Source organism: Capricornis sumatraensis, chromosome 10 (genome assembly GCF_032405125.1).
Source record: "Capricornis sumatraensis isolate serow.1 chromosome 10, serow.2, whole genome shotgun sequence".
Taxonomy (NCBI): Eukaryota; Metazoa; Chordata; class Mammalia; order Artiodactyla; family Bovidae; genus Capricornis; species Capricornis sumatraensis.
In genome coordinates, this window is record NC_091078.1 from 98,384,170 (window position 1) to 98,411,376 (window position 27,207).

The 27,207-nt window shown below is 41.5% G+C and overlaps 1 protein-coding gene across 1 annotated transcript; it reads left to right on the forward strand.

The window, feature by feature from the left end:
• The first annotated feature begins 198 nt into the window (after positions 1-198).
• On the forward strand, positions 199-26,970 carry LRRC2 (leucine rich repeat containing 2). The gene is made up of 8 exons (XM_068981800.1): positions 199-323; positions 5,258-5,465; positions 11,203-11,359; positions 16,387-16,523; positions 18,141-18,286; positions 19,940-20,095; positions 22,604-22,740; positions 26,016-26,970. Exons 1-8 carry the CDS (start codon positions 199-201, stop codon positions 26,063-26,065), a joined length of 1,116 nt encoding a protein of 371 aa, XP_068837901.1. The 3' UTR covers positions 26,066-26,970.
• The last annotated feature ends 237 nt before the right edge of the window (positions 26,971-27,207 follow it).

The window sequence follows — 27,207 nt, forward strand, 5'->3', positions numbered from 1 at the left end:
AATTTTGACTTACAGACAAGAGTCCTCTCAGACCTTAAGGACATTAGCAACTGCCATTCTGGAAGCAACAGGGCATTTCATCACTAGTGATAAAATTGATTCACTCATATTTTAAAGTTCAAGTTAAAACTGTTTTCTTCTCTGTGTGTATGAAGCTGACATATATGTTTCTTAAACAGGTAATTTCATGCTTCCAAAATGGGACATAAGGTGGTCGTATTCGACATTTCCGTCGTCAGAGCCTTGTGGGAAACTCGTGTCAAGAAGCACAAAGCCTGGCAGAAGAAGGAGGCAGAAAGGCTTGAGAAAAGCGCTCTGGAAAAGTATGTGTTCTCTGTACCTGCTTTGCACTGTCTTCAGCGATTGGGAGGCTGCAGTTATGCTGTGGAGGGGGTCCTCTCCTCTGAGATTTCTGCCTGTCAGTGACATGTGCTCCATGGACTTCAGAGTCTGTTGCCCACAATTAACGTTTGATTCCTATAACAGTAGCACACATAGCTATAAAGACCCACACGGATTGCAGGCACCGTGCTAGCCATGGAAAGAGAGCAGTGACACGATAAATGTCTCCTTAGTAAATTCTGAGAAGACTGCTCACCTCACCTCAGCAGGCTGTCTGACGCTCTCCCCCTGTGTGGCCACGTGAGGGCTGCTGTCTGTCCTGCACTCAGCCCTCCCCTGTTGAGCTGAACACTAGATAAGATTCATTGCGTCTATGCCGTGTTTACCTGGATTGGAATGATGTGGTTTGACTGCTATGACACACTCATGAAGTATGAGTAAAAGAGAGTTATTGTGTATGTGAAAACTAAGTTGAATGCTTTGGAAAAACTACGTGTGTGATCAGTCTGAACCACACAATTGAATTAACACTGTGCAAGACGGATACAAGTACAGTGAGCTAGAAAGGGTGCACATTCAGGTGGCTTTGCACATCTGTAATTTTTACTCCTTGTGAAGAAACTCAAAGTAGAAGTCTTGGATGATGTGTTATGGGTGTGGTTTATATAAGAAGGGCAGAGTGGGATTCTGATTGCAGATTCATCCTCAAAGGCAGTCCATGACTGCCGTATCAAGTTGGCAAATGGTGACATATGTTGATGCTTTAGGATAAAATCAAAATGTGTAGGATGTAAATGTCTCTTTATTCTTGGTTCTCCACTTCTCTGAACTATTTCGACCAAACAAATACTTATTCTGATCATGCTGGATAATGAAGCGGCTACTTGTAAACATCAGCGCGAGGGGCTCTGTTACCTCAGTTCATGGTGTTTCATTTTGTGATACAGTATTTGTCCCAACATTTAAATGTTATAAGTAGAGATAAAATAGAGAACATCATTCTACGTGAATGAAATTCAGTCATTTAGAGGGAGAGCTAAAGACGCTATTTGTTAGGCTTTAAGTGAGGAATTTTTCGTCCAGTGAGGCTATTGCCATCTAGGATAAGACTGTGGGCTCATTTCCTAAGGAAAGAGTTTTTATTTGCACATTTACTGATTTGATTAATAGAGTCCTAATGACATTATTTTGTATGTTTATATTGTATTTGAAATTCTACCAAAATTGACTCAAGGGGAAGATTATTCAGTTACATGGGTGATGAAGTATAAAGACAATGACATTTTATTTATGTTAGTTACTCTCAAGGAAGAGAATGGCATTGTAAAAATAGTTTATATTCTCGTCGTGACTTTCCTCTCATTAGGTTTCAAAGGGACTAAGAGATAAACATTTAAAAAAGAAATCCAAAGAAGATTTCGTATTTAAGTATTTTTAAAGTCGCATTTCTGATTTCCTTTTTTTCTCTGTTCTATGTTGACTACCAAGACATGTTAAATAGTCACATCAATTTGTAATTTGTGATATAGGAAAGATGTATTGGGCAGGACTGAATGGGTATCTTTTCATTGCATTGCCAGAATCTAATTTCAGGTTCAGTCTAAGAAATGAAGAAGGAAAAATAAGAAACATTTGTCTGAAAAGTGCTCAGTGACTAGAAGACCTCGCTGTGGCTGTGCTGTTGGCTGTGAAATTTCTGGAGGACTTCTTCTATTAGTTCAACCAGTATCTTGTATCTAGGGTCTGGCCTGAATCCCTGACTACTATTAGAGCTACAGCTACAGGCAAATATTTAAGTTCATGTTTATCAGATGGTATTAAAATATTAAAATTATACTGACAAACTAATAATGAAAAGCAAATCACCCCAAGCCCCTGCTAGTATTTCCCAGAGGAGTCCACTTCTAACTTTTTTCAGCATTTTCTTCTGGTATTAAGTTCCTATCTCTCCATGCGCTGGTATTTTTAAATGTATCTATTTTATTACGTTGTTTGGCCCAGTGGTAAAGAATCTGCCTGCCAGTGCAGGAGATGCAGGAGATGTGGGTTTGATCCCTGGGTTGGGAAGATCCTCTGGAGTTGGAAATGGCAACCCACTCCAGTATTCTTGCTTGGAAAGCTCCATGGACGGAGGAGTCTGGCAGGCTATAGTCCATGGGGTCACAAAGAGTTGGAGATGACTGAGCACGCACGACATTATTTGTAGACTTCATATATAGATCCCGAAGCACCGGCTATTCTCCAGCTCAGCTCCCTGTGACTAAGATCTTCGTAGTAGTGTGCTAGCCAATGCCATCAGCAAGATAGTTTTCTCAAATGCTCCTGTTCTCCTAGATGAATGACAAAGCATGAAACTCCACTGATACCTGAAGTGGTTTCTGAAGAGCAATAAGTCTGATTAAGGGGGAAACATTTGCACATAGTCCTGGGGAACCAGCCCTGCAGAGATAAGGGATCAAGAACTCCAAGCAGCCATAATAGCAAGTGCAAACACCCTCAGGCAGGGGTTTGCCTGGGTGGTTCAGGGAAGAGCCAGGAGGCTAGAGTGCCTGGGCCAGAAAAAGTAAGGGAGGGAGCAGAAGTGGATGAGGTCAGACAGGCAAGGGGAGGGCACAGACCTGCAGGGCCTTAGGCCATAGTGAGACAACTGCTTTGTTGGGTGAAACAAGAAACCAGTGAAAGATATGGCCAGAGGCATGACGTGGTGTGGTTGACACTGTCACAGGTCCACTCAAAATGCTGGATGAATGTAGACTGTCGGGAAGCAGGAGTGTTCCCTGCTTAAAGACGCTGGTGACTTGGACCAGGATGGGAGCAGTTAAGATGGTGAGGAGTGGCCAGATTCTGGTAAAAATGACCTTATTTGCTGATGGGCTTGATGTGAGATATGAAAGAAAGCACAGAGTCAAAGATGACCCTGAGGTTTGGGGTCAGAGCACCTGGGAAGTCTTTTTATTAAAATGGAGTAAGAAGCAAGTTTAGCAGGTAGACATAGGAGTTTGGGTTGGAACTTGTCAAGTTTGGGATGCTTTTTACTTATTCAGGTGGAGATGTTGGGAGGCAAGGAGGCTGGATTCATTGAGGACGCCTTGGCTGGAATGATATAATTGGGCCTCGTCAGCATATAGATGTATTAAATGCCAAGAGGCAAGGATGTCTGCAGACAAGGATGATCTCTATTGCTATCAATTTTCTACAAGTTCACTTCAATCCCTGCCGAGTTGTAAAATAGCTTAGCCTAGTCAATGACAAAGCTGCATACCCCTATAGGATTGGATAAAATCCAGCAGGGCTCTGGCATTCCACATTTCTACCAGTATCTACCAGTCTCTTGCTTTCTTGAGCCTTCCTTTTTTTTTTTTTCTTACAATTGACAGTGTTTGGTAGTTAGGGAAAATCCCTGCCCTCAGAGATGTTCCCACGCCAGACTCTTTGCTCTGTTCCTGCCCCTGCTGACCCCGTGGCTCCTGGGCTTGCCTGAGACCCCAGAGCCGGCTGTGATTCTAGTGCTTTCTCCTTCAGGTACCACTTGAGAGTCTCCATGCTAGGAGTGACCCTCCACTACAGGGTTTTGTCTGTTTGTTCACTCAGCGTTTGTCTGTCTTGGGTCATGTAGAGACCAGGGCTGCAGTTGCAGCCTGTTTCTGAAACAGCCCCCTTTTTAAGCCCGGGACCCCGCCTGCCACCAAGTCTCTGAGTTGGGCTAAGAAGGGCCCAGATGCCTTCCTGAATGTCTTTTGCACTAAGTTCCTATCCAAGGCGGGCTACTTGTTTTGAGACAGTGTCTCTGTGTGATGGATTTGAAGGACAGCCACATCAAACCTTGTTTTGTATCACACAGAAGGTTAACCTATTAAATGCTCCAAGCAGATATAAAATCTCTAAATGGAGAAAGACCCCCCCCCACCACCGGTGCCCAACACTGTTCTAATGACCGTGTGGGCATCAGAAGGGCAGTGAGATGTAGTCCATCGTCATGGAGCTTATGACCAAGCTGGAGGACGAAGAAAACTATAGAGTGATAGGTTAGAGAAGTATTCTGGCCTAGAGAATTCCATGGACTGTATAGTCCATGGGGTCGTAAAGAGTCGGACATGACTGAGGGACTTTCACTTTAGGGAGGTAGAAACGAGAAGGTACTGGGAGTAATGGGGAGGCTGAGGAGTCCTGGGCCAGCTCCAGTGTCTGACTGAAACTGGGGTTTATGAATAACAGGTTCATCTGTAGGAGTGAAGTTTCCCAAGGTGGCTGGTGGTAGACCTTCTAAAGTTATATTTTATAAATTGGGGCTGTCTATATATTTCTATCCATATGCTCCTGTGTGCGTGCTAAGTCGCTTGAATCATGTCTGACTCTGTGCCACCCAATGGACTGCAGCCCTCCAGGCTCCGTGGGATTCTCCAGGCAAGAATACTGGAGTGGGTTGCCATACCCTTCTCCAGGGGATCTTCCCAACCCGGGGATTGAACCCGGGTCTCTTAAGGCAGGTTCTTTACCACTAGCGCCACCTGGGTTGATGGCTCCTGGAAGATCAGCAAATTCCTGCATTTTTAAAAGTTGCATTTAAAAATAAATTGGGGTTGGCACCTTATAATATCAAAAGATATTGTAATTAATCAAAGGAATAGGTAATTTTGGTTAAAATTTCAGCCGTGTAACTCCTGTATTTTTAGTCAGATTTGCTAATAATTCACAACTCTGAAAGTTTAAGATTCCTACCCACTTCCCACCCCCCAGATCCCCTACTGCAGAGGAAACTGGAAAGGAGGGGCGGGGAGAGGGGGCGGAAGGGGAGGGAAGGGCTTGTCTCCTGCTGCTGGGAAACTGCAGGTGATGAGAAGGACTGCGCATGCGCCCAGGTGGCCTGCTCAACTTCTCCAGGCAGGTGACCGCGACCTCTGCCGCCCCGTTTTAGGATAAAGGAGGAGTGGAACTTCGTGGCCGAGTGCAGGAGGAAAGGCATTCCCCAGGCCGAGTACTGCAAGAACGGCTTCGTAGACACCAGCGTGAGGCTGCTGGAACGGATCGAAAGGCGCTCTCTAGCTGTGCAGAGCGCGCTTTCCAAGGAGAGAGACAAACGGAGCAGTGAGTTTGTGTTTGAACTTTCCGGCGATCACTGGAAGGTGAGTCCACGCGCTCCTGTCCCCGCAGCAAGTGGAGGCTGTTGCCGTGCTGCGGCCGACGTCTGGTGCTTAGGCTGAGCTCAGGGCATTGACCTTGGTCCAGCGGGCGCTCTCGTCTTTAGAGAGGTTTTTCTCTGGATGCGGAGGATCCCTTGCCTACTGTAAGCTGAGTTCCTGCATCTTTTCTGCGGTGAAAGACTGTGTAGTCCTGAAAAGAGCAGCGGGATCCCCTTGGGTCTCTGTGAGGGACTGGGACCTCAGCGGCTCCCCAGGCTGGCGCAAGTCTTTAAAATGCCTGATTCTACCATCTTTCCCCACTGACATTAAAAAATAACTCTTTGCCTTTCTTTTTTTTTTAATTTAAAAACCCTGAGCATGTAACCTGCCTAACACTCCTCTGACTTTGCTGACTTGTCACAGAGTGCGGGGCTGCAAAGGAATTTTGCAGTCAGATTTTCTCTAAGATTCTGAGACCAGGGCAGAGATGTCTTCTCTTTCTTTCATCAAGTGTATATGGGTCCTTCCTGCTCCCGCTCCGCCCAGGTTGCTGCTTGACTTGGAGAGGCTGCCTGTGGTCTGACAGTTCCTGGTTGAGGCAGCACCTGGGGTGGGTATGCATGGGGTAAGGGAATGAGCTCAGACTCTCTTCCCTTCAGTGGGACAGGCTTCTCTGGACCTGCCCTACATCTCTCCGTATGCCACTGTTTTGTGGCCGAAAGGCCTCTGGACCGGAAACTGAGTATTTGGGGGTGATCCTTTATTGGCCCCCGTGACGTGAGGCAGTTTACTCCACTTGCACGCATTTCACCTCCTTCTCTGTCAAATGGTGCTGCTGCTTGCCTTGACCCCCTCTGAGGGCCCTGGTGAGGGTTAAATGAGCAGATACTCTGTGACACTGACCCATTAGCGACACATCCCTATAAAAATGGGAGAGACTATGACTGAAACCTCTTCAGTGGCCTTTCTCCTGCATCCCCACCACTGAGATCAGTGCCGCCTTTTCTGGGGCAAGAAGGAGGGCCTGTCTGGATTTCTAATTAAATATCACTGATAAATCATTCTCAGGTACCATCATCAGACCTGACCCCAGACCCCTGGGGAGCCTGCTGAGTCCTCTCGGCTCACAGCACCTTTGGAAAACCACTTTACAGAGCATTTAGTGAGTGCCTGGTGTGGTAAGGGGATAGGAAGAGGGTTAAGAGCCAGGTGGTTCGGGACACTCCAGGGTGAACCCTGTGGACAGTGTCTTCATTACTTACAGTCTTTCCATCCCCTCCACTCTGCTCTCTGAGCTGGCACCCTATCCTCACTGGTACTCGCCCCAGGAGAGACTCTGGGGCCTCCAGCATTCATCAGTATGAATTTCAGTTGCTGTTTTCCCTCCCCAGAGAGATTTGTGTTTCAGTCTTGCCTCTACGTAAGGAGTGAAAAGCTCCATTAAGGGATTTTCACCACGAGTATTAGAGTGCTTATGGCAGCGAGGGAGTTCTGGCCTCTAGCATCACTCCAGGCAGCAGGCCTGGTCCCTGCAGGAGGCCAGCATGGAATGGAGCTTCTGGGGCTTTGGGGACTGGGTGGGGAGAGCTCGCCTGGAGTCCCTTAGAGCTGGCTGTGGGGCTGTGATCTGTGACTAAAGGTACCTATTTGGAGGTGGTACTAGGGGGCTAGTCATTCTTTGCGAGCTGGAAGCACCCAGGCCCTGGGCCCTGCTCTTTCAGGAAGATTTCTCCAACTTTATTCAACATGTCTTCAACAGAAGATTTCACTTCTGCTGTCTGTCAAGTTTTCAGTTTTCAAGAACTCTCTGTTTTGCGAATGCATGCATCCTGTGATGTGGCTTTATTTTTCTACTTTTATAGACATTATAAAATTTAAGATAACTCTTAAATTTTTTTTCCCTGTTTTCATGGGGCTTAAAATTTTTTAAATTTATTTGGTTTTGGTTGCACCGGATCTTCATTGCTGTGAGTTCAGTTCAGTTCAGTTGCTCAGTCGTGTCCGACTCTTCGCGACCCCATGAGTCACAGCGCGCCAGGCCTCCTTGTCCATCACCATCTCCCGGAGTTCACTCAGACTCACGTCCATCGAGTCTGTGATGCTATCCAGCCATCTCATCCTGGGTCGTCCCCTTCTGCTCCTGTCCACAATCCCTCCCAGCATCAGAGTCTTTTCCAATGAGTCAACTCTTCGCATGAGGTGGCCAAAGTACTGGAGCTTCAGCTTTAGCATCATTCCTTCCAAAGAAATCCCAGGGTTGATCTCCTTCAGAATGGACTGGTTGGATCTCCTAGCAGTCCAAGGGACCCTCAAGAGTCTTCTCCAACACCACAGTTCAAACACATCAATTCTTCAGCGCTCAGCCTTCTTCACAGTCCAACTCTCACATCCATACATGACCACAGAAAAAACCATAGCCTTGACTAGACGGACCTTAGTTGGCAAAGTAATGTCTTTGCTTTTGAATATACTATCTAGGTTGGTCATAACTTTTCTTCCAAGGAGTAAGCATCTTTTAATTTCATGGCTGCAGTCACCATCTGCAGTGATTTTGGACCCCTCAAAAATAAAGTCTGACACTGTTTCTACTGTTTCCCCATCTATTTCCCATGAAGTGATGGGACCAGATGCCATGATCTTCGTTTTCTGAATGTTGAGCTTTAAGCCAACTTTTTCACTCTCCTCTTTCACTTTCATCAAGAGGCTTTTTAGTTCCTCTTTACTTTCTGCCCTAAGGGTGGTGTCTTCTGCATATCTGAGGTTATTGATATTTCTCCCGGCAATCTTGATTCCAGCTTGTGTTTCTTCCAGTCCAGCGTTTCTCATGATGTACTCTGCATAGAAGTTAAATAAGCAGGGTGATAATATACAGCCTTGACTTACTCTTTTTCCAATTTGGAACCAGTCTGTTGTTCCATGTCTAGTTCTAACTGTTGCTTCCTGATCTGCATACAGGTTTCTCAAGAGGCAGGTCAGGTGGTCTGGTATTCCCATCTCTTTCAGAATTTTCCACAGTTTATTGTGATCCACATAGTCAAAGGCTTTGGCATAGTCAATCAAGCAGAAATAGATGTTTTTCTGGAACTCTCTTGCTTTTTCCATGATCCAGCGGATGTTGGCAATTTGATCTCTGGTTCTTCTGCCTTTTCAAAAACCAGCTTGAACATCTGGAAATTCACAGTTCACGTATTGCTGAAGCCTGGCTTGGAGAATTTTAAGCATTACTTTACTAGCGTGTGAGATGAGTGCAATTGTGCAGTAGTTTGAGCATTCTTTGGCATTGCCTTTCTTTGGGATTGGAATGAAAACTGACCTTTTCCAGTCCTGTGGCCACTGCTGAGTCTTCCAAATTTGCTGGCATATTGAGTGCAGCACTTTCACAGCATCATCTTTTAGGATTTGAAATAGCTCAACTGAAATTCCATCATCTCCACTAGCTTTGGTCGTAGTGTGGCTTCCTAAGGCCCACTTGACTTCACATTCCAGGATGTCTGGCTCTAGGTGAGTGATCACACCATCGTGATTATCCGGGTCGTGAAGATCTTTTTTGTGCAGTTCTTCTGTGTATTCTTGCCACCTCTTAATATCTTCTGTTTCTGTTAGGTCCCTAAGAAGTTCAGGTTGTGTCTTTTTGTTCCTGCTGCTGACCTAAGACTGAGCAGGTCAGGAGGCGCTGGGTTACCATCTTTCAGCTTTCTAGCTACTAAGACTTTGTTGCTACTGCGTCTGTTCTCTTTCTCTTTGCCCTCTTGTAAGGTTTATGCTTTCAAAAAGGAATTCTTTTACTGTCTTTTTTCATAGAGAGGAGCAAAAGTATATGTGTGTGTTCCACCTGCCATCTTTGCTCTGTTCCTTTTATTTTTATTTAATGTGCTATCTTAAGATTTTCCCCATGTTATTAAAAATGGTTATGGATATAATTTTAGAAGGCATTGTAACTTTTGCAAGCGTGCTGTTATTGGAAGAGCGATATGAGAGAAGTTATTTATGAGGCACTTGACCATTGAAACTTCAAGAAAGAGAGTGCTGTTATGACCTGGGGTCGGCTCCCTGATGCCCCAGCTCCTGTCTTGTCTGAGCTGCAGAAGGAAACCATCTGGTCTGGGGTGGGTGGCATTTGGATCAGGATGAGGAGGTGCTGAGATGGATTTGCCAGGCCTGGGTGCTGGGGTCAGTCACGCAGGGCCCTATGCTGGGAAGGGCCCCGGGCTTGATTTAACGCTCTGCCATCTCCGTCTTGAAATTCTTAATAATTTTTAGAAGGGGCCTGCATTTTCATTTTGCCCTAGTTCCCGAAACTACGTAGCTGGAACGTACCCTAAGTAACCCATTTAAATGTCTTTGGATTTCAGTGTTCCTCTTTGATTTATTTTTAATAATTAATTACTGTTTTGGCTGTGCCGAGTCCTCACTGCTCCTCGGGCTCTTTTCTAGGTACGGTGAGCAGGGGCTGCTCTCCGGTTGCAGTGCATGGGCTTCTCGTTGCAGTGGCTTCTCTTGTTGCAGAGTGTGGGCTCTGGGGTGCGCAGGCTTCAGTGGTCATGGCTTCCGGGCTCTGGAGCACAGGCTCAATAGTGGTGGTGCGTGGGCTTAGTTGCTGCACGTCATGTGGGATCTTCCTGGATCAGGGATCGATCCCCTTGTCTCTTGTATTGACAGACAGATTCCTTACCACTGAGCTACCAGGGAAGCCCTCAGTTTTCTTCTTAATGGGCCTGAATCATGCCCACTTTGCCTATCTTGCACTGTTATGTGAAACCATATTAAAGATGAAAGGACTTCTGTAAGTTACAAGCTTAATCCACATATTCAATAGCAGTGATCCTAAAGCCCATTGCAAGTACAGATACCAAGCAAAGGGTCACTGTGGACACTCTGATTGCTGCCTCCACCCCGCCCCACCTCTCCCCTGTACATTCCTGCCCCACTTTGCTGATGGTGCGCTGTGGTCAGCTCTGTAAGGTCAGGGGACATGCATGTCTCTCAATGCTCAGCACACTTTTGTTGAAGTAGGGGCTTGTAAGCCCATGAACTGAAATTCTTCAGCTGGCCAAATAGCCCCCTCTAAGGTCTAAGGCATTTCTCAGTACCTTTACGATTTTATCCCAGAACACTTGAGGCAGGGAAGATCCTGGATACAGCTGAGTTGCTCTGTGTCACTTCAGAAGTGAGGGCCAGAAAAGGCGTGCCCTTGAGATGTGGCTCAGCATCCACGTCTCCCCACTGTCCTTCTCAGCTCTTATCCTGTTAAATATTCATAAAAATATTTAGAAACTTGGCACAGCAAATATTGTCTTTATCAAATATTTAAAAAAGTAACTATTAGTAGTACAGAGGAAGGGAAATGGAGCACACATTTTAAAATCCAAGTTGTGGCCAGATTTTATTTTTAGATGATGTTAAATCCATATGTTGTAAATAAATAATTTGTATGTGGCTTGGGGTGGGAGACTGGTTGTCAATGTCCACCTGGCATTTGATTTTAATAATATGAATTCATGGCTCATCTGCTACTGGGGAGTTTCTGACAGCCACAGCATCTTGCTTTCTCTTTGGAGTGGCTGCAGAGCTGGCGTGCGTGCATGCTTGCTAAGTCAGTTTAGGCGAATGCTGTCACCTGTGCTCACTCTCCTCTGGGTTTTGGAACAAGTGTATGTTTTCTTTGGCTTCATGCATTCTGCCTCTGAACTCCTACACGGTGATGAGCTAGTTCTGACTGGTGGGTTCCTTTCTATTCTAGGAGTTCCCAGATTCTTTGAAGGAGCAGACGCATCTGAAAGAATGGCACATCAGCAATACTCTGATTCAAATCATTCCTAAGTATATCGAACTGTTTCAAGCCATGAGGATTCTGGATCTGCCAAAAAACCAGATCTCCCGTCTTCCAGCTGAAATTGGTATGTTCCTCAGCTGGAACCTTCCGGCCCTTTGTCTGGGAAGCAGGTGACACGGAGAACTCTTCCTTCTGCTGCTGCCCCAGGACGTCGCTGGGCGGGGCTGTTTCATGTCTCTCCAGAGCTGCTGGTTCACGTGTCCCCTCTGGTGGTGATGCCAGGATCTCCCTGCGTAACTCAGCAGTGCTGACATCTGCCACTTCCTTAGAAATGGCAAGTCTCATGAGTGAGCAGTGCTGTGTTTAGAAACTTTTTGTTTTTTTTTTCTTTTGGCTTTAGAAATACGAACATGCAATAATGTATTTATTATAAATATAAGATTGAATATATTGCTGCCACATATGAGTCCATTGATGAGCTTAGTTTAGCTTATGGTTTTATTTTGGTCCAGATTCTTTATTTTCAATCATTCCGTTGTTCACTCGCTTCACCGTAAGTGAAGTCCATGATAATGATCGGCACTGCTTCTCTTTCTCTCGTGTGTGAAGCACATGGCTGTTCTGGGCACATAGTCGTTATGATTCTTCTAAGACACTCAAGTCTTTCTGGAGACATATCATCCCCATAAACCTCTGTCATGAGCAGGGCAAAATAATTAAACATTCTAGAAAGACGTAAAATGTAAAGTCAACTCTCTCAGCAAAAATTATTTCCTGGTATCAAAATTATACACATATCCAATGTTCTTCTAGAGCTCTACATTGTAGCTGTAAATATATGTTAAAATATATGCCCATTAAATATATTTACATGTATGCTTATGTTAACCTATATGCACACTAAACATACTTCCGTAGAAGAGCTTACACCGTGTTCTCCAGCCTAAGCCTTCTTTTCCCTTATCATACCTTGAAGATGGGGATGGACTCTAGGGTCAGGCTGATTGGGTCTTTCACTTACTGAAAGGTCACCTTAGGCAGGTCACTCACTGGTTTTCAGTTTCTCTGTTTGTAAAATGGTGATAATAATAATATCTACTTTTCAAGGTTGTTGTAAGGATTAAGTAATTAATACAAAGGAAGCATTTACAACAGATAAACCCTCAACATTTGCTAGCCACCACCACTATCATCAGGCTTCCCTGGCGGCTCAGCTGTTAAAGAATCTGCCTGCAATACAGGAGACCTAGGTTCCATCCCTGGATTGGGAGGATCCCCTGGAGAAGGGAATGGCTACCCACTCCAGTATTCTGGCTTGGAGAATTCTGTGAACTGTATAGTCCATGGGGTCACAAAGAGTCAGACACGACTGACTGAGTGACTCACTTCACCACTCTTATCATCATCATCATTATTATCTTTACATAAATGTTATTTTTCAATATCAGAATATCCTATCCTTCCTCATTCTCCCTAATGGCTGAGTGATGATTATGGTATGCTGTATTTAACTTGTTCTTTAAATATTTTACATTTAAACTAATTTATTGGATACTAGATCTAAGATTCTGAAGACACAATTCTAGTCTGAGTAACTTGGGCAAATACTTTCATTTTTTTGCATCTTAGTATCCTCCTTTGTAGGACAAGGGGTCAGACTAGGTGATTTTTTAATAATATTTGCCACCTTTAAAATTCCCTAGTTGAGTGTTTTTGCATGTCAAAAACACTGTGGGAGGGGAGGGGAAAGAAATCTCAGAAACTTTACACATTCTATTCTGGATATAAGTCATACATAAATATCTTATCCAACTTGTAACTTTGAGTCTGGCTCAGATGGTAAAGCGTCTGTCTACAATGTGAGAGACCCGGGTTCTATCCCTGGGTTGGGAAGATTACCTGGAGAAGGAAATGGTAACCCATTCCAGTACTCTTGCCTTGAAAATCCCATGGACGGAGGAGCTTGGTGCAGGCTACTATCCATGGGGTCTCAAAGAGTCGGGCATGACTGAGCGACTTCACTTCACTCACAAGTCAACTGAATATAATTCAGCCAGATATACCTGTGACTTCGGCAGAGTCACAAAAATTCTCCTCATGTGGCTGAGAAATATATCAGATTCTTGTGATGGATAAGTATAAAATTTTTATCATTACATAGGGCATTCATAAGAAAAGTAAGGGTCAAATAATAAAAAGAGAGTCTTGGAATCATTTAGGCGATGTAACTAGCCCTTGTTTTTTCTAGGGAGTTATTTTCTGTTGCTTGCTTGCTTCTTAGATGCTAGTTGAGTTATTAACTTGGAGTATTTGGAATATATCTTCTTTTCAAACACAACTATTGTGGACATTTAGGACAAATCATTCCAAATGTGCTGAAAAGAACTAAACATATACTAATTCAAGACATGGTCTTTTCCTGGTGGAGTAGGTATAACTCCTTACACACTAGAGATAAATTAAAAAAAAAAAAAATCAACAGAATGTGATAGGCCAGAAAGAGGGGTGAAGGGTTGTGTGTTTTTCTGTTTTGTTTTTGTTTTTTTGTTTTTTAGCTTTTTTATGTTGAATGGCTATCTTTTGTAAAGGAGGTGGAACTGGATCTCTTACAGAGCTGTTTTAGAGAATAACTGAGCATTGTCTGAGCAGAGTGGGCGAGGGGAAGTGGTCACCAAATGGGGTATCGTGTTTCTCATTATCAGGACAATTATTTCTGACATTTGACATCAAGGAATTAAACATGACAGTTAGTGGTCCTCTTAACTCTGAGGAATTATCATTAAATGGGTTTAAAATAGCTAATTATTGAAATTGTTTAAAACTGTTTACTCAACTAATTTAAAGTATGTAAATTCCTTAATGCTTTCTTTGGACTCTAGAAGCTAGAAGCCTCTGGACAACAAATTGTACCCCAATTGGATTATATTTTGCTCACTGGCAATTAAGTCTGAGGGCCCTGGGAGGATGGGCTATATAAGTAGGGAGATTTCATTTCAGCTGGAAAAGATCCTGGAACATTGCAGGAAAGGATAGACTCATTAGCTATTTAGAAATATAATATGCTGGAGCTATGATGCCTGTCTTAGTCCATTCAGACTGCTTTAAAAAAAACAGACTGGATGGTTTATAAAAAAAATAATTTTTTTTGCTCACAGTTCTGGAGTCTGAGATTGGAGTGCCAGCATGGTGGACGGAGGGCCTTTTTCTGGGTTGCACACTTCTTCCTGAATCCTCATGTGGTCAAAGGGGCCAGGGAGCTCTGTGGGATCTTTTCTACAAGACCATTGATCCCTCATGGACCTCCACCCTCATGATCTTACCCAACCGTAATTAGCTCCCAAAGACCCCACCTACTAATAATAACATCACTTTTGGGCATTAGGATTTCAACATATGCATTTTCAGACCATAGCAGTGCCTTAAAGGTTTTATTTTGGTTTTTGTGACTTGGGACCCTTGTCACACGGAAAAACTGTTTTTTCCTGGAACTTCACGTGGCTCATGGTGCTTGATGACAATGCTGTTCACTCTCTCTGATGGGGACTACTGGGTTCATCTCAGATGAATAATGCCAAGTTCTTATTTGTTGAGAGAGGAAAAGTAGTGTTTGTATAATGAGATCAGGCATCATGAAAATGTGGCAAAGAGAACAACAATGTGAATACAAACACATACAATTTCTTTATGTCTGTAAATTATTAAAATGGTATATCTGAGGTAGACTTTCCAAAGCTACTACTTTTTCTCTGCACTAGCTGGAAGGAACTTATATACAGTTTTCTCTCCAGTTACCTCATCTTCTCTTTGCATCCCCTTGTGATAAATGCATGTACGGTTGGTATAAATATGTCCTTAATGTACTGGAGCAAAGGGCTCCACCAACCAGATCAGGTAACTCTTTAATAGACAAATTTACTCTCCTGAATCTGGAGACTAGACAACTTAGAACATTCACACTATCTGTGCCAATCTTAACTTTCCTTATTTAAACTAAAGAAGGTTTGTGCAGTGTGACCCTGTCTTACAGAAGCTGGGCCTGTGGAGAGCATTCATCTGATCACACGCTCCCCAGCCCTCCCCATAAGAGAAACAGTCTTATATTAGCCCCTGAATCTGTCCTGCTATATTGACACCAAAACCTGATTGTACGGTTGCAGTTGCAGTGTATACCAGGTAGGTAAGTTAGAAGGGCCACTGATTTTCACAACATCATCATCATCTTCTAACACTGAGACCACAAAAATTGACTCAGAAGTGGCCCTACCGCCAATATACTTTGTTTGTTTCCCTTTCTCAGTTATAAAATGGCAAGAAATTTTGTATTTTGAGTGTCTGCTCTGCAAAAGTAAACAATACTTTTGGTTTTCTAACTTTTAAAATTAGATTAAGAATGTTAAAGTAATGCTTTAGAGCATGTGTGACATGATTTTTGGAATATTAAATATATTTACTCTTGTTCTGGTTTCTGATTTGAAACTGGTCATATGTTTAGTCAGTCAAGACAGAAGTGGGATGTGGTGTTTCTCCATCAATCTGTTATTGCCTAATATTCTTAGTGTGTTCGCTTCCTGCCTGTGAAAGGGATTTAGGCTTTTTAAAAGCACACGTATTATTTAGGAAGCACAATACGTCATAATTAATAAATGCAAATATGAAGTGAAAGATAAATGAATTCCATGCAGCCTATGAACAGTCTCCTTGTTGAAGTCATTTACAGTGTACATTGAGCTTTGTGTGTATTTCAGTACTTAGCTTGCCTCCAATCAGAGTCTGCCCCTAGAAACTGGACCACTTCAAAGCCACTGCCTGTTACTTCATCATATGATTTCAGAGAGGTTTGCACTCTGTGGGTTTTGGGCCCTGACTCAGTCTATGTGGAGGAAAAATCCCCCACATCCCCCTTGCCTATAGTTTCACAAAGGATTAAATAGATAAAAAACAAGCAAAAAATGCTCTGATCTATGACCAAAATGCTCAAGATAAAAGATGAGCAGACATTTAATCAGAGTGCTTAGGAAACAAACACAAAATTATGTTTCATGCCTTCGCCACCATCATTTATACAAATGTTTTACATCTTCGTTTTGCTTTTTGTCCTTAAAAGACCTTAATGAACATGCAACCATGCCTGTTGATTTTTTCTGATAACAGGTTGTTTGAAGAACCTCAAGGAACTCAACGTGAGTTTCAACCGTCTGAAGAGCATTCCTCCAGAACTGGGAGACTGTGAAAATCTAGAGAAACTGGATTGTTCTGGAAATCTAGAATTAACCGAGCTCCCTTTTGAAGTAAGAAAGAAACATTTTTGCATGGTGATTCACTTTTACTTGGTTTATGACATGGAATGGTCTATAATATGGGGGAAAAGTTTTAGAAGATAAAATCCATCTTTACTTAAGTCACATTTTCATGACATTTTAATCACCCTAAACCAGCTAATGTAAAGTCTTTAGAAATATGCTTATACTTGGGTACAACCCAAATTTAATTTCAGAGCTGCTATCAAAAGAAAACTAGGCAAAATAAATCCTATTTTAATGCAAGGTATTTTTATTTAATGTCTATTTAATATGTGATGCCTGATGTCCATAGTGCAGATCCCAACTTGTTTACCCATAATGGAGAAAAAAATTGGAAACAATTGGAAATAATGTGGATACAATTTTTAAAAATTTAAATGCAGATAAGTAAAACAGTCCAGAGATATGATTCGAGAAGTCCATTAGTTTAAACATATCCATTTGTTTCTTTTTCATCTGTATTCATTGGGGAAGTGATTTTAAATTATTTTCTGATAAAACGGAACAGATGAAAGCCAACAGTTTTTGTTGTTAAAATAAAACTCAACAAGCTTCTTGTGCTTGAAGAGCAATAAGGATCTCACAAATCCTGCTGCTAATGAATAGGCTAAAAATAGTGTCGCTGGTGAGGCTCTGACAAGGCCCTGGCCACTGACTCTGTCTAGTCCTGGAAGGCATATTCTTCTTCTTTCCTGGAAACTTCTGGGTGAGAGGAAGTGGCTGCTTCCACTCTTAGCACCTATGTGACCTGGGACATGCCGAGGGATGGTCCTGGTGAGGGGGCACAGCCAGGGCTCAAGATTCTCCCACAAGCTTCTTGTTCCCCAGTCCTCCCATCTTTACAGAGAGGCCCAGTCCTCTCCCAGATGTGCAGGCTGGCAGCAAGCCAACTCACCTTTGACCTCTCTTGCTCCCGTGCCCCATGTCCACTCCATGAATAAGTCCTGTTGGGTGTGCCCTTCCGAATAACAGTGGAGATTTCTGATCGTTTGCCGTGGCTCTTTACCAATTCAAGTGTGAGTCTCCTGAAGATTTGCCAAAACCCATTGAGACAGGCTTCGCTAGGTCTCACGACTCTTTGAGGCTTACACTTTGTCTTCTCTGGCTTTGTACATGCTGTTCCCCACCTGAGTTTCCTCCCCAACCTTTCTGCCTGTCAAGGAACCTCAGGACCCAATTCAAACACTCTATTCTCTGTGACTCTTTCCGGACCCCTGACTCTCACCTCACTCCTTTCTCTGTGTTACTGAGTGTTGCAAATTGAAAACTTCTTCACACTAGTTCTTACTACATAAATTTGCCTTGCTCATTTATGAAAATATAAACACCTCAAGGGCAGCCACTATGAGCTATTCATCTTATCACCCCTAGAAGGTAGCACGTGAATAACACACAGTAAGTGTTCACAATATATATTATATTTATCTGTTTTGCATATGTTCATATAAATGCCTTTGGGAAGAGACGTCAATCTAAAATTAATTGCCACTGTTAGAAACTAATTAGACACAACATTGTAATAAGTCAATGCTACCCCAATAAAAATTTTAAAAAATAAATTAAAAAATTAAAAAGTAATTAGAATATTCTGTTATTCCTTCCTAGTTAAGTAATTTGAAGCAAGTTTCATTCGTAGATATCTCAGCAAACAAGTTTGCCAGTGTCCCGATCTGTGTCCTGCGGATGTCTAATTTGCAGTGGTTGGATATCAGCAACAATAACCTGAATGACCTGCCACAAGACATAGACAGGTAGCTACTTACGTTCTGAAGATGTGGTACATGAACTAGTCACTGACATTTTAAACATGCCCAACACATGAGTGTTTTCCAAGATCAACTGATTTTCCAGAGTTTCTTGGTTCTGAGAAATTAGTTTGGTTCTTTATAGAGTAAGACAGTTGTCAGTCTACATCGTACAGATACATGTACAGCTGACGCTTGAACAATGAGGGACTTAATCTGCGTATAATTTCTTGCTGGTCTCTGTACCAAGGGCTCCTCTGCATCTGCACATTCAACCAACCACAGGCCCATGCAATACTGTAATATTTACTGTTGAAAATATCTGCACATGAGTGGACTCACGTAGTTCAGACCTATGTTGTTCAAGGGTCAACTGTATATATATATGTATATATATATACATATACAGTTTAAACACAATATATATACACATACATATATATGTGTATGCGTGTGTGTATATATATATATATATATATATACACACACACAATTTGAACACATCTTTGTTTTACTTTAGTCCTCAGTACAATGGAAGTTTAGCTTTCCCTTACTTCCCAGGAGTAGAAAAGTAAATTCATTATGTATGGAATAGAAACATATCATTCTATATAGGCTATCAGGATACTTTTTATCAGTTTAATTTATTGCTTTATTATACATAACGTTTCAAACAAAATTGATATGCTTAGTAAGGTTTTCAAATTCTCTCCTTGTAGCTATTTCATTTTTTAAAAAATAACTATTATACAGAGTCATATAAGATAGATTCATTCATTTATTCAATCAGCCAATATTACTAGGCTTCCGTATGGCAGGCCCAGGAAGTGGGCTGAGTTTAAGTGTGAATGAAACAAACTTTCTGGCCTCCTGGACTCCATAGTGTTCATCATAAAGTAGCATAGTAAGCTGTTGGGACACAGGAACTGAAAATTGCTTGGTCCTGAATGCCATCTCATGACCTTTCTCTACTCCTGGGACATGTGATGTATATGGATGCTTTCCTGGTTTATGAGACTAAGTGGGAATTGTTTTAGTTTGATACACAAGGGGAACTTTGTGAAATATTTTGTGGGGTCAGTCAAAATTTTGCAGATGAGTGAAATAAAAAGTTAGAGAGGTAGGCATTGAGCTAGAAGAAAATGGAAAACAGAGAATAACATATTTGGACCATATTTTGCTCATTTCCTTCTCACTCTGCAGGTTTATTTATATTTTAAAGTTAAAGTATGATGAGAGAATAGTAACTGTATTCTCATAAGAGGAAATATTTTACCAAAATATGTTTACTCTCACTACAGCTCTGATATGATTTCTTTCCCATATCTACCTGTGGGAACAGAGCAGATACTAGATACACTGATACACTGATTTTATAAGTTCCATCATGGCCTACTATATATTGTGTAATTGGCTTATCCTGCTGCTATATCTGTATCTTCCATTGCCAATTAATTCAGTAAAAACTTAAAAAACAAAAAACCCAAATCGTGTCACCCAGTATAGCTTTATTTAAATCGTGTAGCCAGTTTATTCTTATAAGGGTGATATATAAAAAATAAACTAAGTAGGGATTTCCTACTAGAATTTATCTGTAATTCACTTTTCTTGGCTGTGAGGCTAAGTCCTTGAGTTCTAATCCCTTTCACGTCTTCTTAGGCTAGAAGGACTGAAGACCTTTCTCCTGTACAAGAACAAGCTCACCTACCTTCCTTATGCCTTGCTTAACCTAAAGAAGCTCACCTTGTTAGTCGTCAGTGGGGACCACTTGGTGGAACTCCCAACAGCCCTCTGTGACTCCTCCACACCTTTAAAGTGAGTAGACAGCCCAGTAGAGACCCATTCAGACACAAGGTAAGAGCGAGGAGCCCCTGGAGCCTGGGCCTCCGTCTCAGGAACCATGTTCGATGGTTCTCCTATTCTGAGAACAAGAAATTCTGGTGCTTTCATATGGAATTTTGAAGTCTTTGGCCAATGGCATGGGGAGGTATAGCTCAAGGGGTTTCTGGATAAATGCTACCTGCTGGCTGAAGGCACAGAGGGATATGTGCCCAGGGCACAAATACACACACACATAGATAAATACATATAAAATCATAAGTAACATATAAAAAGGAATCTGGATTAAGCCACAAATTAAATATAGGAAGGAAGCTATAAAATGAATGAGAATTGCCAAGTTAATGATGATAACAATGATAGATACATGATGATGTATTTAACACCTGTCCATCTTGAGACCCCATTCAAATGAGGGGAAAAAAATGTATAGACCCACAATGATGAAAGAAGCAGCTAAGGCCCTCACAGAATGAGAGGTCCCAATACATTTCTGGGAGATACTCAGCAGAGGCACACTGGTGGCTGATGGAAATGGGATGAAATAGGCCAAAGCTCAGAGGGCAAACCGAGAGACGAGCCATATCCTGGAGGACTCCAAAAATGCGTGGTAGTCAGATTCCAGGTATGGAAGGTATAGGCTGAGTCGTGGTGCTAAAAACAGAAGGAGCAAGAAGAAAGCTTCATACAAACGGGTGATCCCCTGCCTTCCAGATCTCTTCCTTGATTTCACTGGGCAGATCACTCAGCCCACTGATCGAAAGTGTGAGGTTTGCTTTAGGGAGGCCCTGAGGGAATGACCCTGGACTTTTGTGTTTGGAGATTCCCCAGGGGACTGATTTGCTCCTTTAGTGGTCAGCCACAGCGGGGCTGTCCACTGGGCAAACACTGTCTGCATATAAAGATGCCCAGACAACATTTTGCTGTCTCATTTTCAAAATACGAAGGTGTCTGTAAGACTTACCAGATAATTGTTACAAACATATAAATGTTATAAACTGGTTTTCAATTCTAGAATCAAACTGCAAAAAAGATAGAAAAGTTAAATGTGGTTACAGATTGGAACATGGATGGTGTTGACATTAACAATGTAAAACTACACAATGTCTGTGATGTGCTTTGAAATGCTTCAAAAAATCAGATGGCTTGATGGGTGGCTAGAGGAGTGGGTTGATCGGTGGATGGGTATGTGATAAAGCGAGTACAGTAAAATGTTAAATGTGGAACCTAGGAGTGGGCCCAGGGGTGTTCATTGTAACATTTTTCAACTTTGTTGAATGTTTGAAAAAGTTGCATAATAAAATGTTGAAAAAAGAAAAGTATAGATAAAAATTGGGGATATAGAGGGAGTCGAATATAAGGGGAGGATACATTAAAGTATTATAAAAGTACATTAAAGTATTTTTCCATGGTAAAAGATAATTCCAAATAGATTCAGTAAAAACAGTGATTGACCAATGACAAATTTCTTTGAGATGGGAGAGGAGTGAAGGGGTAGGGCTGCTTTACATAAAAAAGTATCATTGTGCTATTCAAATTTTAAGATATGTACAGTGATTACTTTGATAAAAAATGAAGGATGATAAAATATAGTTATATGTCTTATTTTTAGATTAAAAAAAGTGATAAAAATTCAATGAAAGAAATTGCAAATGAAAAGTTAAATGGATCTATGTATATAAGAAGTAAAGCCTTTTTGCTTTCCCCATATTTAGCTATGAAATAAAGTTAAAAGGAAAATTAACTGGGATGTATATATATATGAAGCTAGCAGCTATGTGGCTGATATCATATATATACACATATATGTGTATTTGTAATATAGGTATGTAACATCTCTTCTACAAACCAGATAATTCCAAAGATAGTAGACTAAATTCCCTAAGACTTAGTAGGGCCTACAATTGCAACCAAAGACTGTTTGAAAGATTTCCTATTTTGAATACATATATTTGTAGAATCTTTCACATCAAAAGATCTTTCAAAATTGTGAAGAAATTAGGTCAAATGCCATTTTGGCTTGTCTCCTTTAGCTTCTTTTTTTTTTTTTTGTCACAGTAGTCCATACTTTAACTATTTCTTTGATGGGGATTTCATCTGAGTCCTTTTCAACATAGCCACAACATTTTAAGAGTTTGCTGTCACTAATTGGGAGTAATATCAAACATAGTAAGGCATCATATCTGATGGAGAGGTTAAGTGTTATTGTTCACCTCATGCCCACTGTCCTCTGTCTGTGGCTAAGTACCTCTCATTTTCCCAACAAGCTTCTGCACAGTCTGGTGTAAACTGAATCCAGTAATCCTACTGGATTACCAAATGGTGAAATTCCACCGGTGACACTGTTATTATGTGGTCAGCTGTGACTTCCAAGAAGAAGTGAGAAACTGGGATTTAGTGCCACAAAGGTTGACTTCTGAGATTTTTGCACAATTACAAATGCACAGGTGAAAGTGGTGGTATTTTCCATATTCTCTTGAATAGATTTGTAAGTCTTATGGACAATCCTCTTGAGAATACCCAGTGTCAAGATGGCGATGAAATGGTGGAGAGTGAACGAGATCGCCAACATTTTGATAAAGAATTTATGAAAGCCTATATTGAAGATCTTAAAGAAAGAGGTAGGTTATTCATATTTAAAATTATTTAACATGAGTGTATAGAATTCCAATCACTCATGCAACACATTTATTGCTGTAAACCAAACTAAAGAAAACTTGATCGGTTAGGGTCAGGTTACTTTGTAGATTATTTTCTGCTTACCAAAAAAGAAAAAGAGAGAGATACCTTTTCTTTCATTAAATAATCGAAATTTCCTACTGTGTTAGCCTGCTTAATACATCCTCAACCATGTGACAGAGAAGCTGGGAAACATGCACTTAAAATGTGAAGGTTGCATTACTAACTTTCCATGGGATCGTAATGAAATGATATTGATAAAATAGTATTTTAATTAATAGAACAGAGGTTTCCATGTCAAAATCCATTTACATTTAACTTTTAAAAAAGTCATCTCTTATATAAATCGAAGTACACCTGTAGAATATCACAAAAGGGAAAAACAAAATGACAGATTAGTGTGTGTATGGTAAGTCACAGTCGTGTCCGACTCTTCTGCGACCCTACGTACTGCAGCCCTCCAGGCTCCTCTGCCCATGGGGATTCTCCAGGCAAGAATACTAGAGTGGGTTGCCATGCCCTCTTCCAGAGGATCTTCCTAACCCAGGGACCGAACCCACATCCCTTACATTTCCACTAGCAGGCTGGTTCTTTATCACTAGAGCCACCTGGCAGATTAGGAAGTAGATGCATTTAGTTTTGGTTTCGCATAACTAAATGACACAGAGGAACAGGGCAGTCACAGTACCTCAGGAAAGGGCAGAAGTGTTTTTCCCAGTGGCTGTTTCCAAAGTGTTCCAGAAGCCTTCGAACGCCTTCCTCTTTTCAGAAACATAGACTCAAGGAAAGGCATCAGTTAGTCTTTGTTCCGAGGATGAGATGGCTGGATGGCATCACCAACTCGGTGGATGTGAGTCTGAGTGAACTCCGGGAGATGGTGATGGACAGGGAGGCCTGGCGTGCTGCGATTCATGGGGTCACAAAGAGTCGGACACGACTGAGCGACTGAACTGAACTGAGTCTTTGTTCTTCTTTTTTGCTGCCTCTTCTTTTTTTTTCCTTTTCTGAGTGTAGGTCCCCACAAGTTATCTCTTAATTTTTCCAGTTCTCTCTTTTTTTGTTTTGGTAAGCTGGATATAGACCTGAATGAAAGATGTTGTGCATGTGAATTTAGGGAGGATGTAGCCCTGGCCCCGTGACTCTGAAGACAAGCACTTGGGGACAGGTTCCCTCAATCACTGTCAGAAAGTATTATACGTGTGAGCTTACTGCTACCTTGTTAGTAGGTATCTGAAGATGATAAGTCACATTCAGATATTCAGCTATCTCACGATATTAATGAAAAGTACCATTTATTGGCAAAGTAAAATTTTTCCAGTTAAAATAAGAAAAGTTCTATACAGTTACCTCTCATGTGTTTGTCCATCCTTAATCCTGAATCCTGAAGTGTTATGAAATAAATTAGAAATTTATATTAAACATGAAACTGAAATACCAGAACCATTTATTTTGTCAAAATTTATCTTAGGGTTGTATAATTTTCCTCTTACAGAAAACTTTCTTGTATTTTATTCGTTTGTTCATAATTCTGTTATACTGCTATTATATAAAAATGTAAGAATGGATTAAAGAAAATAGGTATTAATCTTTCCATCTATGTGGCCAGGAATAAAAATGGTTTGATTTTAAAAGTTAACTTCAGTGATAATAGATTTTGACTCCATTTGTTTATTTCTAAATAATTATCATAATTCTATCCTTCTTATGGGCTTCCTGGTGGCTCAGTGGTAAAAGAATCTGCCTGCAATGCAGGACATGCAGAAGATGTGGGTTCGAATCCCTGGGTCAGGAAGATCCCCTGGAGAAGAAAATGGCAACCCACTCCAGGATTCTTCCCAGGGATAGCTCATGGACAGAGGAGCCTGGTGGGCTGCAGTCCATAGGGTCGCAAAGAGTCAAACATGAATGAGCAACTGGGCATGCATGCTCACACTCACACATCCTTCATATATTCATATTAGGTTGAACTAAATGATATTGCCAATATTCAGCTGTGTTTGACCTACGAAAATGGTGATTTCTTAATTGATCAACCTAGATGTGGTTGGACATATGCTTTGAATTTTTTTAAGTTTCCTTCTTCTTCATCGAGCTGTCTTCTCTCTTTTCTCTCCTTCCCTTTCAGACTAATGTCTGAGTTAGAGAGTTCATCACTGTAAGGAGAAGACAGATTTAATGGACTTCCTTGGCAGCCCAGTGGTTAAGACTGCCTTCCAATGCAGGGGATTCGGGTTCAATCCCTGGTTAGGGAACTAAGATCCCACATGCCACAGGGTGCAGCCAAAATAAATACATAAATAAATTTGTTTTAAAAAGTAGATTTAGTGAGTCTGTGAGGATGTCCAACCTTGTACGATTCAAGAATGTTGAAGAAGTGAGGCCTCTCCCTGGTCCTCACACTTTAGTGAACATGAGAATCAGCTACAGGCTCCGCTCTCAGAAATTTTGAGTCATCAGGTCTGGGGTGGGGCCTGAGAATGTGCGTTTCTCAGAAGTTCCCAGGTGATACTGATGCTTTGAGTGTGAGAACCATTGGTATAGACCAGCCTTTGAAAAAATTTGGCTGTGAAGAGAGAAAGAGTGTGCAGTAACCAGTGGGAAGAGCAGAAATGATAAAATAATTATTAATAAGATGGTGCTTGGTTTAGGAATAGCCCAGACTTCTCTTATAAACCATATCCCTTCTACCTGGCATCTATAGTTCTTAGCTATATATTTCTATTTTACCAACTTTTATTATTTTAGGCTCATACAGTTTCCGGTATGATGTAGCTTGTGTAAGGTGGTTGTAAAGATTGCAAAAGAATGAGAATTAATAATAAGTTAATCTTCAGGGCTTCCCTAGTGGTCCAGTGGTTAAGAATCTGCCTTCCAAGGCAGAGGACACAGGTTTGATATCTGGTTGAGGAACTAGATCCTATATGACACAAAGCAACTAAACTTGCGTGCTCCAACAAAGACACAGTCCAGAAAAAAAAGAAAAAAATATATAAATTTAAAAATTAAAAATCAATCTCAAATAATGCATTCTTCTATCTTAGGTCTAAATATCTCTAAAGCATGACTACACATTTGTCGTGATTGACTTAATGGTGATAAATAAATGCATTTATCTCTATACTTGGAGTATGAAATGGCAATAATTTGAATTTTGATGTAGTTACACTTCATAATAAGATATGGAGTGGATGAGTATATTTTTTTCTTTTTGTTGCAGAATCTATTCCCAGCTATACCACCAAAGTATCTTTCAGCCTTCAGCTTTGATGCCATCCATCAGAAGACTACAGAATTTTCCTGACCTGTGGAGCTGTAAATCTTCCTGTTGTGGGTTGTCATAGAGGAATAATAGCTTGGGCTTAAAGGCAAAGTCTAGAAACCACTGTCATAGTTGTTAGGAAAAATGATTTTCAAATTTCAAATATGTGAATACCTCTCTCTGTGGACTGGAGAATCGATAAATGGGTTTATATATTGATATTTAAAGGTTCATTTGCATTTACTTGTTTCCAAATAATACACATTTAATGTTTTAAATTATCACTTAAAAGACCAAATTTTGAAGTTGACTGCATTGTTTTTGGAGATCCAGGGATAAAGGGGTGTTGAAAAGAGTATTTACATTGAATTAGTCAGATGAGAGTTTATTTTGTTATTTTGAAAGAGTTTTAATGCATCATTTCTTTTACTGAGGACGGTTTTCCTTGGGTTTATATACATTGTTATTTTCGTATGTTTTAAGTTGTATTTTACCAAGTTTAGGCTTTCAGGAAAGACTTTAGGTATAATCTGGGCCTTGAAGGTAGAAAGACGGGCTGGACTGTCTGCCCAGGCACTGGGCTCAGATGGTGCCCTGGTGGCTCTAGTGGAGGACGTGTGGGCCTGGCTGGTCAAGGGAAGCCTGGTGGGGCCTCCATGGATGGTCAGCCTGCCACGAGTGGGCCTCCTGGGGGTCCCAGGATGCATGCCGGAGCACAGAGCAGAGGCATTGCCTCTGGGGACCCGTCCTCCAAGATGGTCATATAAGGTAGCGGGAAGGACTCGTCCACACTGATGAGGAGTCAGTCCCCCGCAAGGCTTCCCTGCAGGTGCCTCAGGAAGACTTTGCTCACGGGTGAGCCACTGCGGTCCAGAGAGCGCAGAGGAGACTGAGTTTACATGGGCAAAGAAGGAGTTCATTAGAGGGCTTTGAACTTTGATATCACATTGTAGGATTTGGAGAAATTATACAAATATCTATTTTTATACTATTATCTTGAGCTAAAATAAACAAGATTGTGAATATGTTGAAGATACGTTTAAACAAGTAACTTTCGTGACTAAGATGGAAAAATTGCATATATTCATATATGTTTATATCAGTCCACCCCTCTGTGGTCTAGCTGAGCCCTGTCCAGTAGAACTTGCTG